At 35.6% G+C, this 16637-nt stretch overlaps 1 protein-coding gene across 2 annotated transcripts in view; it reads left to right on the top strand.

Moving 5' to 3' along the window:
* The window catches only part of ESYT2 (extended synaptotagmin 2), a 74225-nt gene extending 58283 nt beyond the window's left edge, over positions 1-15942 (top strand). Inside the window, exons 14-23 of one of the 2 annotated variants that reach the window (XM_005142132.4) lie at positions 1089-1151; positions 3119-3193; positions 5006-5092; positions 5807-5956; positions 6897-7285; positions 9468-9566; positions 10164-10295; positions 11658-11763; positions 12719-12768; positions 12903-15942. In XM_005142132.4, the coding sequence (XP_005142189.1) occupies positions 1089-1151; positions 3119-3193; positions 5006-5092; positions 5807-5956; positions 6897-7285; positions 9468-9566; positions 10164-10295; positions 11658-11763; positions 12719-12768; positions 12903-12948 (1197 nt within the window). In that variant the 3' untranslated portion in view covers positions 12949-15942. The remainder of the gene's footprint in view (positions 1-1088; positions 1152-3118; positions 3194-5005; positions 5093-5806; positions 5957-6896; positions 7286-9467; positions 9567-10163; positions 10296-11657; positions 11764-12718; positions 12769-12902) is intronic. The other variant, XM_031042846.2, reaches the window with a different exon arrangement.
* The last annotated feature ends 695 nt before the right edge of the window (positions 15943-16637 follow it).

Raw genomic sequence — 16637 nt, 5'->3', positions numbered from 1 at the left:
AGGATATGACATTCCAAAAGAAAATGTAAAAAATAACAAACTCTCATAAAGGTTAAACCTCTCTTCAAATTTTAGTCAATTTTGGAATTGAATTTCAGGACAAAATTTCTTTTGGCAGAGCATTAATAATATCAGTTCCTGTTCATAAATCAGCATGTTTAAAAAGGCCATTCTACAATCTTTTTATTTCTGCACACTACAGCTTTTAAAGCAGAATTATCCTTTGAAACAAAAGCTTGTGATTAAAGAAAAAGCCAGTTGTAAATTTACTAACTTGAAGTCTGTTTTATTTCAAATTTGTATTTCCTGAAATTATTTCTTATGAGTTGAATGCAAATTTCCCATAATATTTTTGTACTTTACATGTGTCACTTGAAGAGCAATATTCTTAAAAGGAAATTGTAAAATCTGCTTAATTAATGGAAAGTAGGCAGAGGTTTTGTCCTGCTAAATCAGTTCAAATTCCTGTTGTTAGTGTATTTGCACGTCTTTATTCAACTGAGTAAATTAGTAGACCTTCATTCTAGTTAGCATGCAATGCTTGGATCATTCATCTGCTGAAGAGATGATTTTGACTTTTATAAGGATCTAAGTCCAATCGATACTTCTAGTGTTGTAATTTCTTCTATAAAAGGACTCCTTCACATAATTCTTGATATATCATCAGAGAAGCTTCTGTGCTGTGAAAATATACTTAAAAAAATTTAAAAAAGCTTCATTCAGAAGTCAGGTTTTATTGTATGCCTTATGTCCAACAGACTATCTTGTAAAACAACCTGGTAAGGGAAATGTAGGTGGACTGAAAGTGAGTATACTGGGTTTTTAAAGCAGAATACAAACATTCAGAAGACAAGAGGGAAAAAAAAAGTTTCAACAGACATTTTTTTTTCTTTTTCCTTCCCCCCCCCCCCCCCAGTGTTGTGGTTCCTTCATTGTTCTGTTTGCAAAATTTTGGGGGTTCTTTTAGGTTGGTTTTTTTTTTTCCCTGTTTTGTCCTGTTGTCATGTCATGATTAATTAACCGAGTGAAATTGCTTCATTGCATGTCTTATTAACCCTTCCTGTGTTCATTCTCTCCTGACTTAAAAGCATAATCCATTAGAATTTAACCCTGATGGCTTGAAGAAGTCCGCTGTTCAGAAAGCCCTAAAGGTAAAACTAATATAGTTGTCCATTTAAGGTCATAAAAGTAACTGGAAAAGCACAACTGCCTACAACACTTCTCTTCAAACAAGTGGATGGAATTTCTATTGCTAGATACATATTTAGTGCAATTCCAGTTTACTTAAATTTGGTTTGGAAAGTGGTCAAGACATCAGTAAAATGCTGTGGTCTGTGGTAATTTAAATTTTAAATCAGTTGAATGGAGTATGAGCTGCTCTGGAATATGGGTAAAAAAACAGCCCTGAGAGCTAATCTAAAGTAGTAGCTAAAGAACAAATCCGACATGAAAGCTAAGACATCTTTTACATACTGAGTTGGGCAACTCCAAATGACTAAACAATAAAATACATCTGTAACATGTTTTGGAATAATCTTGTTTCCACAAGGTTTTTCTGGAAGGCTTTACATCTTTTATATAAATACTAATTAAATTTAGCCCAGTTTTTTCATGTGAAAAGTGTAGAGTTGAGAGGCAAACTTGGAATGCGTTAAGCCAAGTTCTCAGCTGGAGAAACTTGGCCAAGAGGCAGTCTCTAATAGTCTGTCAACAGCAAATCTGTCAATAGCAGGTATTAGAGATGCTTTATATATGTGTGTACATATTGCTACCTATTTAGCATGAATTGAAATTATTTATAATTACATGTCAACAGGGTCTTTTGGTCGACTTCTGTATTTTCATCATTTTATAAAGCAAAGGGAGTTTTAGGCACCTTTATGGAAAAAAGAGAAATGAAACATGTAATCTATAATTTTTAAATACAGTCAGTTGGAGTGTAATCTGACTTCCTGTTCCTTAAGCCCTTGTGGTGTTGTTTTTGATGAGAGTTGTACACAGTCAATTAGAAATCATTAAAAAAAAGAAATGCGGCATTCATCCATGAAAGGAGTGCTTTCTTAGTAGCTTTTTTCCTAAAGGAAAGTATGGTTATAGGCAGTGTGTCACTTTAAAGTCAAGTAATATTAGTGGAAGTATGATGGTCCAAACTGTAAGTTCAGATCCAAAAATATCTAAAATATTCACATTCTTAATTTAAAAACATAAAATATTTGAATCACTTGGTTGTAATTGTGGCCTTACATGCATTAAATACTTTAACTAACTCTGTTTACATATCTGACCTGTACAATTTCCTACATGGCAGAATACAGAGTATATTATTAACCATGTATACTGTATTTTCAAGCCTTTTAAAACTTCATTAACACCTGCTTGAGATGATTAACTTTCATGTCTAACTTTTCTTTCTGAGTTAAATTTTTATTAGGTTAATTTAAAATTTGTGAAAGAAACATATAGTTGTGAATGTTCCTTTGTGTACGTAATTTGTTTCTAAACTGATGTTTATTTTCACAGTTTGATGTAATGCTATACAGCTGGTGAGAGGCTGAGATATGGCAGGTGGTTGATTCTCTAATAAAGGTTATTTGATAAACTGTAGAGAAATATACATCAGGTACATTATAGTGCATCTTCTTCTCAAACTGAAAATAAGAGAATATCAGTGTTCTGATATTATATCCAGTTTAACTGTGTTACTGCAATGTAACTGAAGCTTCCTGAGATTGTGCTTTCTCCATATCTCCCATCTGCATGCAGTATTCATTTTGCAATTTTAACTATGCTTCATTAGTTTTGGGGGTTGTAATGCTCATTAAAGGGTAAGAATTTATACCTTACCAATTTAATTCAAAGCAAATGGAGTCTAAAACTCCTGCCTATTCGTACCATTTTGCTTCAGCATATTTAGGGCAGTTCGGATGCCTTTATATTAATGTGTTAACCAGTTACTAGCTACTTTGCCCTTCAAGCCTGTTGAATAAAATACTGAGAATAGTTGATAAACATATGGTAAAATGCATAGTTTGTAATTTTAAAATGTAAGTACTTAAGTTTCAGAGAAGAGAGTTTTTGCTTTATTCTGAAGGCAAAGTTTCTGCTTTTTTTCTATCAGTCAGGAAAGAAAATGAACAGTAATCCCAATCCACTTGTTTTGCTGTCAGTTGGACACAAGGCACAGGAAAGTAAGGTAAGTTCCTACTCCTTATACTTGGCTTTATCTACAAAATTTGGTGACTTTGTGTCTTGGCATTGGCTATCAAACCATTGAGCATATGCACTTACTAAAAGTTACTAGTAGAACTGAATTGCCAACAATACGCAAAGGATTGAACGGGTGCTTACTCAATTTAAACTGTGAGCAGAGATAGGATCTTTATTTTTAGATGTCCTTCCACAGTAGGTTGTAATCTGCAACTGGGATTCCAACAGTAGTGATTACATAAGTAACAGTGTGGGCAAGCAATAGATTTTAAAGTACTGACTAAGATTTGAAAATTTACACAATCAGAGAATTAGAGAAATGCCCAGGTCAAAAAGGGCCACTGAAGATCATATGCATGAACCTTCTGCTTGAAGTAGGCAAAGTGCTGTTAGGTCTCAGAAGCTTGTAACTTTAGCCAGGTTACTCTGTTGCTGTCTGCTGCTTTTTCTGCTTTGAGGTATGGACCACTTCTGTGCTTTGAGAAGGCAGTCCTCCAGCACTTGTGAGCTCCTTTGCCCCTCCCAAGGTAGACACTCATGGAAACCCTTCTAACAGTTCAACAGAGCAAGTTGAAATCTGCTTTTCTGAAGTCCATGGCTTTTATTCTGCTATTTGTTTTTGTCATCCCCCTTCTTAAGCTCTGTAATCTTAAGGTCATTGTAGCTGAGCCTGCTGTGTTGACAGTCATATCTGCAAACCAATATTCTTCATGTTAGAACATGATAGCAGATTCAGAAGAACACCATAGTCAACACATCCAGTGATTGAGAACAACTGTAACACAAGTGTGTGTATTTTCCTAGCACAAAATCTTCAGTTGCTTGTGCGCCACTGCTGCTTTCCTAAAAATGTGAGAGTAGTTAAAGCTCTTGGTGAGAACCTGGTTCTACAGACCTGAGACAGGCTTGAGTTGTCTGAAGAAGGTGTCATACATCTCTTGTTCTTAATCAGGGTTCTGTAAACAAATGCCTGTCATGAGGACATGGTGATTCCTCTGATTCTGACCTAAGGCATTCAACATAACTCCATAACTAACCTCTGTGCCTTCAAACAGCTTTTAAAAATAGCAACAGAGAAGCTATAGCTGGATAGGTAGGTATATGCAGTATGGATGGGGTTTGTTTGGGGTTTTTTAAAGTAGAAGTATCAGTGAGCCAAAAGGGCATCTAATTTGGCTTCTTCATGCCCTGTCAAGAATTGTCACAAAGCATAAACCAGATCTTATACGCAGTCTTAATTTTGATACCTATTAGAGAATGGAGATAGAAATACAAGCTTTCCAAATTCCTGGAGATAGCTTTTTTTTTAATGAGTGCTTTTTTTCACTCCCTCTCCAGCCCTCCTTGCCTCCTCCCCCATTGATTGCTGGAAGTAGTGAGATTTGACAGTGAAATTTTCCACATGGTTACATGAAGATTAGAAGGAAAAATACTCTTCTCTAGGAGTTTCACTGAGTTAGTTTAGCCCTTATATAGAAGTATGAGATGAGAGAGAATGTGCCATTCTGAAGACCTCGTATTTGTTCATAAGCTAGTGTGTAGTAAAGGTTCTTCAGCAGGATTTTTACTTTACATGCAGCAACTTCAATGCAAAGGATAATCTCTTTATGTCCTGTGTATAACTTTATATGTGATATTATATATGTCTCGGGTAGATCCCACTTGGCCTTTGTTGAAATATGTCATGTTTAGATAGAAGTTTTGCAAAGCCAAAATGAAAAATGTTCTCAACTCTTGACACTGATTTATTGGACAAGAACATTTCATAATTTGTGAGCTTCCTGTTCCCTAACTTTAGATTCGATACAAGACCAATGAACCAGTATGGGAGGAAAATTTTACTTTCTTTGTACACAATCCCAGAAGACAAGATCTTGAAGTTGAGGTATGTTGTCTCTCTTAAGACACTTTTCTTTTCTAAGACATTGCAGGCTGTTCTCAGATGAGACAGATTATACTGTGAACACCCTTAAAATGGAAGTGTTTTTCAAGACCAAGTTATGAAATATTTATTTGCATTTACTCCTAAAACTAAGAAAGACTATAACCAATCTCTCACCAAAGAAAATAACAAAAAAAAGTAAATTTTGATACCTGTGTCTAACTAGTAGTCTTTAACTGCTAGTAGAAATTGCTGTTATGTGTGGCTAATTTGTTTCCTCTCATCCCAAGGAAGTCTTTGCTTTGTACACGTAGTGTATCCTGTTACACTGCTGATATGTAACTTACATATTTCAAATAGACTGAAGTGGAAATGAAGATTCTCCTAATTACTCTTCCTGTAACAATTAAGGGAATTTATTTTTGCACAGACTGTTTGGAAACCATGTCGTTATTTTGATTCAGGGTCAGGTAGATGGAGATGTAATGGTTAGTTTTCTGTCTTTGCTGTAGAAAGGAATGAAGAAACTAGGCATTGAGTATAGTTACTTCTTCAAAGTAAAGTAATCTTATGATCAGAGACATTTGGTTTAAGAATAAACTGCATTTGATATTGTTTGGATTTTTTGTCTTTAAATAAAACTGTAATTTCCTTTTCTTTCTCTGAATTCTTACAAAGCAGATGGTACAAAGTGACTTAGCTTCTGTGTTTCTTCAGGTGAGGGACGAACAGCACCAGTGTTCTTTGGGAAACTTCAAACTGCCTCTAAGCCAGTTGCTAGAGAGTGAAGATTTAACTATGCATCAGCGGTTCCACCTGAGCAACTCCGGTCCAAACAGCACTATAAACATGAAGATTGCACTCAGGGTACTCTGAAATTTTCCCATTCTAAATATCTGAGACCATATTTAAGACCAGTGTGGCTTCTAGTCTTCTAGCTTTATGAAGACACTGCATTCCCTTGGGTGTCACAATGCCAAGTGTCCTTACTTGTGGCAGTGCTATCAAGTACACAAAGATAACCTATAATTGAAATGCATTCTATTTCAGAAACTGGAAAAGCTCCAAACAAAATAGTAACTAGCTACATTAAGACTGAGGTTCCCCATGGGTTTAGGTTTGGAAATCGTGTTTGGAATCTGAATTCCTTCAAGTCTCTTACGTTCACCAGGGTAGAGATCAATGAAAACACCTTTCTCTTATAGATATGGAACTGATATCACGTTGGCTTAAAAAAATAATGTTTATAGGGAAAGGAAGAGTCTTTGTAGTACCAGAAAAATTCAGACCATCTTTCAAGCACATTGGAGTTTTGAAGACAAACACTTTCAGACTTCTATTAATTTCTGTTATTTGTTCTTTTCTAAAGCACTTTCTTGCTTACCTGTAATTAATAAATGAAAGTAAGGAAAATTAGTGTGAAGAACTTGTCAGGTAGGTTTAAATTTCAAAAGATTAAAAAAAAAATATAGAATAGCTTTCTACATTGCCAGAACTGCAAAATAAACAGCACTTGCACCAGAAGTGTGTAGCATATGGGAAGGGAATAATGAGGAGAATAATTATAAATGAATGGAGAATTTCACATTGTTTTATATTTACTGCAGCGGCTACAAAGAAAATGAGTCTGTGTTTTGCTGTGCAAAAGGTTGCCTGTTGTAGAGTGAATAAGTATGAATATTTTTGGTCCTGCTATAGTGTCCAAACTTAACAACTTGTCACCAACCAGTACTCTTGTAGAAACAAATCTGTTCCTGTTTTTTATACTGGAAAAGAGTAACAGTGTGTGTATTTTTACTGTATTTAGGTCCTTTCTCTTGAAAAGCAAGCAAGATCTCCAGATCATCAACACTCAGCCCAAGTAAAAAGGCCATCTCTTTCCAAAGATGCAAGAAAATCATCTTTTAAGCCTCAGGTTCCTGTCTCACCACCATCTGATTCAAACAAACCTGTTCCAGCTTCCCCAGTGACTGACAGTGATAAAAAGACTGATACAGCTGACAAAAGTCAGCCTCCCAGTGCCAGCCCTCAGTGGCCAACGGATCTCAGCCGAAGTTCTTCCAGTCTTCATGCCTCTAATTTCTCTTATTCTCCCAGCCACCTTTCAGTCAAAGAACCCACTCCTAGCATAGCCTCAGACATATCTCTGCCTATTGCCACACAGGAGCTACGGCAAAGGCTACGACAGCTTGAAAAGTAAGGCATTAATTACTTGGTTTTGTGATACATCTAAGTTGATTTATAAAGAACATTGTCAGTGCAGCCAGAGTGCTTAGTTTGCATTTCAGTAATATTTTTTACTGTTGCAGTTTGAGCCTGGTATTTGAAAATCAGTCCTAGTGGTATTCTGCTTCCCCCTAACACCTCAGTGAGATTCTGCACTTAGATGTTACATTACTATTGCACTGATCTGCAAGATAAAGTCCACCCTGTTTTAGAAGATATACCGTGTAGAGCTAAAAAGAGTGGGATGCAAAAGGGAAGGATAGTTTTCAATAACGCATTAATCATTTTCATGCCAATAGTTGTCTGTTTCACCACTGAATACTATTAGCATTAATATTAAGCCAATTAAGTTCAATATAGCTGGTCTTTTTAAATTACTCAGAGGAACAGTTGACTATAAAGAATATTAAATGGTCAGTTACTACTCAGTTAATGAGGATTGCTGCAGCTATGCTTTCCTAAATTGTCTATTTTTTTTTTTTACTTTCCTTAACAGGCAGCTATAGTTACCAGTAAAGACAGCTGAGCAGCCATTCTGCTCGGAACAGGGGAACAGAAACCATTAATTCATGTAACTTCTCTATGAATCTAAGTAGAAAGATTTTCATTTTTACTTGTAAGGGATTCAACCAATTCCTCTTTTTCTCTACCAGAGTTCATAAAATCAATACAGTAATACAGGTTGGAAGGAACCTCTGGAGGTCAGTCAGCTCCCTGCTCAAAACAAATCCCACTTCCCAGTTAGATCAGGTCACTTGGACCTTGTCCAAGCAAGTTTTGTATATCTCCACGGATAGAGATTCTATAAAATTTCTCAGCAATTACAGTGATTAACAATTCCACTGTGAGAAGATTTTACCTTGTTTCCAGTTGGAATTTATCTTGCTGCAACTTGACTGTGGCCTCTTGTTATTTACTGTACACAGCCATGAGGAATCTGACTCAGCCTTCTCTGCATCTGAAGTAGTGAAAAACTGCAACTGAACCTGCAGTTGGCTGTCTCTTCACCATCTGCTTATATGTTCCAGTCCCTCATTTATGTTTATGGTCATCTTCTGACTAGTCTTCAGTTTGTCAGTCTCTCTTCTGGGACAAACAGAGTTAGACTTTGTTAATTATGTTAAATGTTGAAATACTGCTCCTTAATGCATAAATTTCATACTTTCTCTTCTGATAAGTGTGCTAAAGCCATTGCCAAGGAGGTCCTTTATTGCAGGCCCCATGGTGCTTGACTTTTATTTTTACTTTTAACTAAAAAAGTACTGAACTGAAATGCTTCAGTCAATTTTTTAACATTAATTACTTTGGAATTTTAATGGAGCAATCACTTTGTAGTAGCTATTCACAAAAGGCACACCTCTCCCTTGAAGTTAAGGTATCCTTCAGGTGGTTGAGAAATTTCAAGCGTGTCATGGACTGTCCTGCATGAAACAGAAAATACTCCTAGTCAGTTTACACAAACTAAAATAAGCATTTCATAGAGATGAGGGAACTCTGCAAATATTGGCTGTTCTTTAAAATGGAATTTCTTAAATATGGCCCTTGCTTTTTCTGAACTTTATTTGAATGTGTAAATTGATTCTAATCTTATTTTCAATGTAGTATGAGCTATAGTTAAGTAAAATTGCTGTGTTTATACTGTGATTTGAGCTTTTTGAGACAGTAAATGGGTTTAAGTATCACTATTTTAATCCCAAAATATCTATGTTTCTATGTCAGAGAAGTTAGAAAAGAATGAGCTGGTCTTCTAATTGTTTCCCAGCCACCTGTAGGCGAGTTTTCATTGCAGTTTGCATCATTTTCCTTTCCAATTTCCTAGATATTGCTTTAATGTTTATTTTAGGGTAGGCAAGTTCTTTGCTGATAACAGTTTTCACAGTATTGAAGACCAGCCAACCCCTCGCCTGACAAGAATACTCAGCTTATTTTGGAGAGTACAGCTGCTGGACAGGCAACTGAAGTCCAAGAGACTGATGAAGAAAAAATTCACGTCCTATTGTGTGCTTCTTTGTGCTTTCTTCTGTGTGGTCTAGTGAAAAGTTAAATGTATAATACATGATTTCTGGAAAAACTCCTGCGCATTTATTTTTGTTAGGTCTTACTTTAAATACGCATTTTAAAAACTAACCATAATGTTCTGCTTTTCCCGCAGTGGAACAACTCTGGGTCAGTCTCCATTAGGACAGATTCAGCTAACAATTCGTCATAGTTCACAAAGAAACAAACTGATTGTGGTAGTGCATTCCTGCAGGTGAGCATAGAATACCAATTTTCATATTTTTTGCATATTTCTTTGTAAACTTCGCTATATCTTGACTTAAATTGGTTGTCTGGATGATCTTTGTTATTTTTAAAATAACATACTGATTGTAATTGTATGTAAGTACAGAAACATACAGAGCTATGCTCAGAATCAATGAAACCTTTGTTGAAGCTTTTGCTGTGATTTTGTATTTCTCTATTGTGCTTCTGTCAAATTTTAAATGAAAATGGCATGTAGGTTTTTATCAGTAGTGTCTGAAAGCTACCTCTAAGAGACTGAATTTTTCATGGCATGACAAAAATGCATGATTTTTGGAAAGCCATATCTAAACTTTGAATTGGAATTAGGAAACATTGTATTCCCACCTCTGCTGTCTGCTCACCAGTTATCTGATCTTGGACAAGTTACTGCTTGGCACTTTTTTTTCCACTGCTGTTAGCTGTGAACTGTATCCTGGACATCTTACGTTGTACAGTATATCCCACAACTGATCCGTGTACTAAATCAAGTGATAGTACTGTAGACACTTATATTCAGTAATGCCTTATTTTCTAAGTGTTTTTTCTTGTTTTTCACTGGTCACAGAAACCTAATAGCGTTTTCAGAAGAAGGATCTGACCCATATGTACGAATGTATTTATTGCCTGATAAGAGACGATCAGGAAGAAGAAAAACCCATGTATCAAAGAAGACGTTAAACCCAGTGTTTGATCAAATGTATGTTCTCAACCATGTGTAGTAGTTTTATATCATGTAATTAGAAAGCTGTCATATAAAGGTTTCTCAGCTTATCTGAATGGATGAGCTGTTGAAACTCCTAGCTGTCACCAGCAGATTTGATCCTATCTTCCTCTTCTAGTATAATAGCTTTTCCTATCCTTCTGTTCCCTATTATCACTACAGCCTTTCTTGCTCTGTAACCAGCCACTTCTCTCTTTTGCCTTATCCTATGTCAGTTACATCCCCTTTGTGCTGGTAGCTAAGAAGCAGTGTGCACTCTTCTGGCAGTCAGTCAGAACTTGAGTGCCTTTTAGCTGGCCAATGCTGTTGGCATCCCTTCCTGCCAGGAAGCATGTCAATTCTGACTGGCTGATTGCCTGGATCATAGATGCTGCCTCCTCAGTGTGACTAGCCAGCCACCGTCCTTGCATGATCATATTGCTCAATCTACTTGGTGGTTCTTCACAGCAACCAAGAAATTTCCTTGTAGTTTATATGCTGGCCCATAGGTTGAAAGTTGTTCAAGCTTGTGCAACATTATGTTGCATAAAAATCCTTGTAATTGCACTCAGTTGTTTGATATCTTCCCTCACCGTGTGCCCCTTATTCCCTCACCCATCACTTTTCAATAACGACAACCTTTCTCTACAGGCAGAAAGTTAATTTGGAGAAAACAACACTTCAGTCCATTCTGTTCAAAAGAAATCTGTAAATCATTAGTTAGAGGCTCTGATAGGTTTTCCTGGTAGTGCAGCTCTTTCCTATTAATTCCAAGAAATAGATTTATTTTACTGTGCCTTTCCAAGTAAAATGTATTGCAAAGCAATAAAGCTGTTAAAGAACTGTAGTGACAAATAGATGAAGGTTGTGTTATAATCTTGCCCTCACTTTCTAGAAATTTCAGATCTAGCAAACAAAATGCATGCCTCTTTGAAAGGTGATAGGTTTCCTTGGTGTGTCAGGAAGTCCTGGTTATCGAGGGTCAGTAAGACTGAGCAGTCTTTCTCTTTGACAGAATAGTGATACTGAGCTGTTACTATGTTAGGATTCCTCACTCTTTTCTCTGTAGAGTGAGGGGTTAACTTTTTTCTTGTTTTATTTGTGTATTTTTGTTTTACCAGTAGCTTCTAGAGACCAAAGGTAACAGAAGTCTCAAACATTTGATGTTCATGTTGATTGTACTGTCGAACAAAACTTCTAGGCAAAACAGTGGGACTTTTTTCTTCATTTATCTCGGATTTAATTTTTTGTTTGGGGAGGAGGTGGTTTGGTTCGGTTTTGAAGTGTTGCTTAGCTGTAGGAACTGAACTTGCACTTCAGGTACAAAGTTCTCTCTAAAGCATCACCTGTGCCTGTCAGATTTGATTTCAGTGTTTCCTTGCCTGAAGTACAGAGAAGAACGCTAGATGTAGCAGTGAAGAACAGTGGTGGTTTCTTGTCCAAAGATAAAGGGCTGCTTGGCAAAGTAAGTTGACAACAAGCATGTTATTATGTAAGACTAAAATCCTCTTGTGATATGAGCTTGTTAGTGTTAACTGAAGCACATAATTCAGGTATGTAGCTTTTAAAAAACTATAGATGGGGCTTAGAAACCAAGCTTCAGTAAAGGATGGAACAAACTGCAGAGAGAGACATAAAAAGATGAGACAGTAATCCCTGCTAGAGAATGGTAAGTTCTGAGGTTCACAGTAACAAAAGAAACTTGCATGTCAGACTTACTACAGAGAAAGAAAATAACCAGTGGAGAACAGGTGATATCTCAGAAAATATTCAGATAAAACTGAAAAGACAAGCAACAGTACTTAGAGAAACACACAGAACAAATGTATGTTTAGTAATTAAAATTCCAGGTTGTGAAATCCATGAGAGAGAACTGCTACTGGAGATATTCCCAATGCCAAAAATGGCTTTTGTGTTTACAGTGTCACTGTTCTATAGGCACTCATTAAATTACTCTATTTCCTACACGTCATTTGGAGCATGTAAAAGGGAACAGTAAATTCCTACACCCTTGCAAATTGACATATTTGTGCTCTGTAAAGAGCATGACAGAGATCAGAATCATGGTCAGTTCATGATGAATCACGGTGCTCTTAAGTTTCCTGTTCTACTAGGAAGGCTATGAGCATAAACACATCAGCTGATTGCCATTGCCAAAATATGCCATGTTCAGAATCTAAGCCTATGAGGTGCTTTGGGACTGTATCATTAAAAGCTACAGATTTTTAGGTCAAGAACAGCATTTTGAAACTTTACTGCAAGTTAGGCAGCTAGCAGATAGCTATGATGGCAAGGGTATAAAACACATTGTGTATTAATGGCATAACCTACACTGTAGTTTGCAGGACTGTCAGATTTGATCTTTAAAAGACCTAGGATGAAAGGCACATATAACTGATTGCTAATTTAACTTTCCACAGTTATTAATACCTCTGGCATCTGAGGAACTTGCTAAAGGCTGGACCCAGTGGTAAGTATAATGTTTCCTTTGTTAATAACAATAGTACATACTAATAACTAGTGGCTTAATAATAATTTTTATAATGCACACTAAATGTAAAAACAACCCCAAAAACAAACAGAAAATGTTTTTTTCATTTTCAGGTATGATTTAACAGAAGATGGTACAAGGCCACATGGTGCAAGTTAGACCCATGGATACTGGGAATTTCCCTCACATAATTTTGCCAACCTTTATATATTTTTAAAGCGTTGTTCTCACAGATGTACCAATATTATTTTTATAGCTTTACTGATTTAGTTCTTAGACACATCCCAAATAATTTTATAACACTTGATCATTTTACGTAGACATAGCCTTTCTCTTGGTTAAACTTTGTATTTTAATTTGCTAAACAATTTTGTGTTACTGTCATGTGCAATAGTACAGTAAAGTAACTTTTTGTGCTTAAACTGATCTTTGACAGCTGTACTTATTAGAAAGTGGAAAGATTGTTCTGCTGTTTTCCTGCCTTGTTTTATATCTCACCAAGAAATACTGTACCATGTAAATATATACTATTTTTTTATAATTCTTTCATGCTGGTTTGAATTCAGAAGAAAATTAAGTAAAGGATATAGATATTTTCTTCTAAATGCATGTTAATTTCTTCAGATGAATCTCTTTTGTCTTTGCAGCACAATGGTCTTAATCATTTTGTGATATTCCTCAGAAACAAACTGCAGAAAAACATTTTTACTGTATGTGTGTTTCTGGCCCAGTGTGGCTAGCTTAAAATGTACAAAACATTTACATTTTAATATTTATATATAAATGTATTATTGGAAAATCATACTATAGAATATTATAAATAAAATGAGAATTCTATAAATATTGTATAAATAGAAAATGAGGTCCATTAATTGCAGTTTCTAAATTACAGTTTTAATTTAATGGAGTACAAACAGTACAGGCTCACTTGGATTTTGTTATTTATTCCTGTACTCTACAGTGCTAGCTAGGCAGGTGACCTTTTGAAGGTATGAGGACATTGATTTTTCTGTATTATAAACAAAATCTCTAACTACTTGGAACAATTCTTACTGCCATGTTTCACTGATCTGTAAGGTATACAAATCAGCTTGCAATTTAAGTTCATATAATAGGCATATGTACAAAGTGTTGTTTTTATTATACAATACTGTGCTAAATAGTGTGTTATGCTATACCTTCTGTACTACTTAAATGGAACACCAGTAGGTAAGAAAGTGTGAAACTGAGTTGAAACTGGCTCTTTACAGTTGCTTCATTGCTACTTAGTGTGTTTTGTGCATGGAGAATAATGCACTTCCATGGTCCACAGAGGTTTCCTGAGAAACCATGGCATTCTAACTGAAGCATCGCCAAAGTCTGCTTCAAGACTACAGCAGTGAGAAAATTAACACAAACTGATAAAAGTAGACAGATGAGAACTGAGGGAGAGTATCAGCCTAAATGGCTGAGCTCATAACTTGAATTTCATTAATTATGGGCAAGTTTTTTTTTAATTCAGAACTGGTTTTTCTTTTTCTAGTAAGTTTTCTCAGACTGTTACGAAAATGTGCATTAAGAATCCAAGAGAATGGTTCAGCTCTTTCAGAGCCAATGCCCTCATTCTTGGATAAGTATGCAATTAGACAAAGTATATTATTTAGCTAAGATTGTAGAATGATCTCTCAGCCAAGAAAGAACTTTAAAGTAGAATAATAAACTCCTGAAATTAGCTTTATTGTAAGATTACTGACAGAACCTTAATTCTAGATGTAGAACATGCCTACATTACTAGATGTACCAAAGTGCCTACCATAGATGTAGCTTTTTTGTCTTTTTCAAGTTTAAGAATTGACTCAGTTCAGTTTGTCTAAATTCAGTTTACTGCAAACATTTATCATGGATGTGTGTGAAACACACACGTACACCTCTATACAGTGATGGCCTTCAGATCGCCAGATTTTATACAAGAAAACTTACAATGTTAATTCTGCTGCTGTTACTATCTGATGGACTGGGCAATAGAGAAAGGCTCTTTGTAAAAAAACATTTCCATTTGAAGGCTTCACTCTATATTGGAATGTATGAGTATCTATCTATATATACACACACTCATCTATTCATATAAAATGTAATATATTACAAAATACATATTTTTTTGCTAGTTCTCCATTTAAATGTTAAGAATGGAAAGACAGAGAATTATTGTTGATGCAATGACAATGCAGAAAGCAAAAGCTGATCTAAATAAAGGACTTCTAAGGTCAACAATTCAGCATAATTATCTTTTGCCTTGGTTCAGCCTGACATGGAAGGGCTTCTGCTGTACATCCTGCCCACTAACTCCCCAGAGTTTAATCCATAGCCAACAAATGAGCTGTTAAACTGATTTGGTGTTTCAAGTCTTCAGTGAAGTCTGAGGACAGGTGTTTGAAAACTGCACTTGAGCAAAAAAAGAAGTGCACATTCTGTCTTCTAAAGTCTCAAGGGGGGAAATAATCTTGTGCTTGGGTAAATGCGAGATGATAGCATAAAGTAACTGAATAAAGTATATATGACAGATTTCCAAAATAGCTTGCAACCTAAAATCAGGGACAGACTCTTAACAGAGCTTGGTTCCCATTTAAGGAATCTAAAATGAAGAGATAGTATTGTTATTGTAATTTAGCAACAGTAAATTCCCATTTATATGGAATTAGGAAGGTTGAACATCAATTTTCCTCTGGGCAAAAACTGCACCATTATCAAGTCAATGTAGTCAATATCAACTGATAGCTTTTCATGTAGTTCTTGTTTATCCTGTGCCTTAAAATATGAACATATGAAGATGTTTAAGAAATTGCTAAAACTAAATAAGCTTTGTTACTTGTATGTACCAACACATGTTCTCTACTATTGAAACTGTTTTTAGAATTACTCCTCTTCACTAACAAGAAAACCAGCTTTCTTAATAATCGCAGTAGTATAATCTGAACTCAAATCAGCATGCCTATCACCTGGATTTGGATTAAAAGAGTTTTAATTTTCTGTCTTGAATCCTTTAATAGAGCTGCAGCAAATTGTGAGAGTTTAAATGAGAACAAAGGGTAATCAATTTTGTACAGATTGCCTTTTTTGCTCATGTAATTCTACATTATGATGCATGTATTTATTCAATAAATGGTTCATATGGAAGTCAATGTGTTGCTTCACTCTACACACATATACTCTGTTTTCCTCTCTTTTGCATATCTCTGGCCTAATTCATAATAGGATGAGGGGAATTTTTAAAACAGTCACATGTTGACTGCTGTAATTGAAGTAGCTTTGCTGGAAGGTGTACAGGCAGATTTGGGGGTTTTACATGGGAGAAAGTGGAGCGAGAAGCACAGGATACTTTACTGGGGAATTCCATGTTTGCTGGTCTGAAACAGGTTCACATATATGAAGAGGCCCTTTGTTTTGACTTCAGTGTCTTAACTTTTTCCTCTTAAAGTGATAACTTGAATAAATTGTCACAATCCTACCAGATTAGTTACTAATCTATTAGTAATCAAATGTCATTATTAACATTTTCAAAAGGACCTAGAACTGCATGTAACTGCCTTAGAATTAGAACCAGTAGATTTCCATGTGTGTTATTCTTCCCTGTCCTTCCACCTGCTTGGTAAGGCAGATATTGTGGGAAAATGCACAAGTAAGAATAGGGGTATTGGATCCTCTAGCAATTTAGGAAAAACAGCCTAGCTGTATAATTAACTTATTATTAATTATAATATCCTAATTAATTATGATACCTCTTCCCTTGAACAATTTGTCTGAATTCCTAATAGTCAGTCAGTTTACATCAGCAATAAAGTAAAGGCTGCAGAAGTTCATCCCCCAGTCAC

The sequence above is a fragment of the Melopsittacus undulatus genome, chromosome 1 (assembly GCF_012275295.1).
Source record: "Melopsittacus undulatus isolate bMelUnd1 chromosome 1, bMelUnd1.mat.Z, whole genome shotgun sequence".
In the NCBI taxonomy this organism is placed as follows: domain Eukaryota; kingdom Metazoa; phylum Chordata; class Aves; order Psittaciformes; family Psittaculidae; genus Melopsittacus; species Melopsittacus undulatus.
Note: the sequence above shows the minus strand (reverse complement) of the source record. Positions and strands in the feature narration are given on the sequence as shown.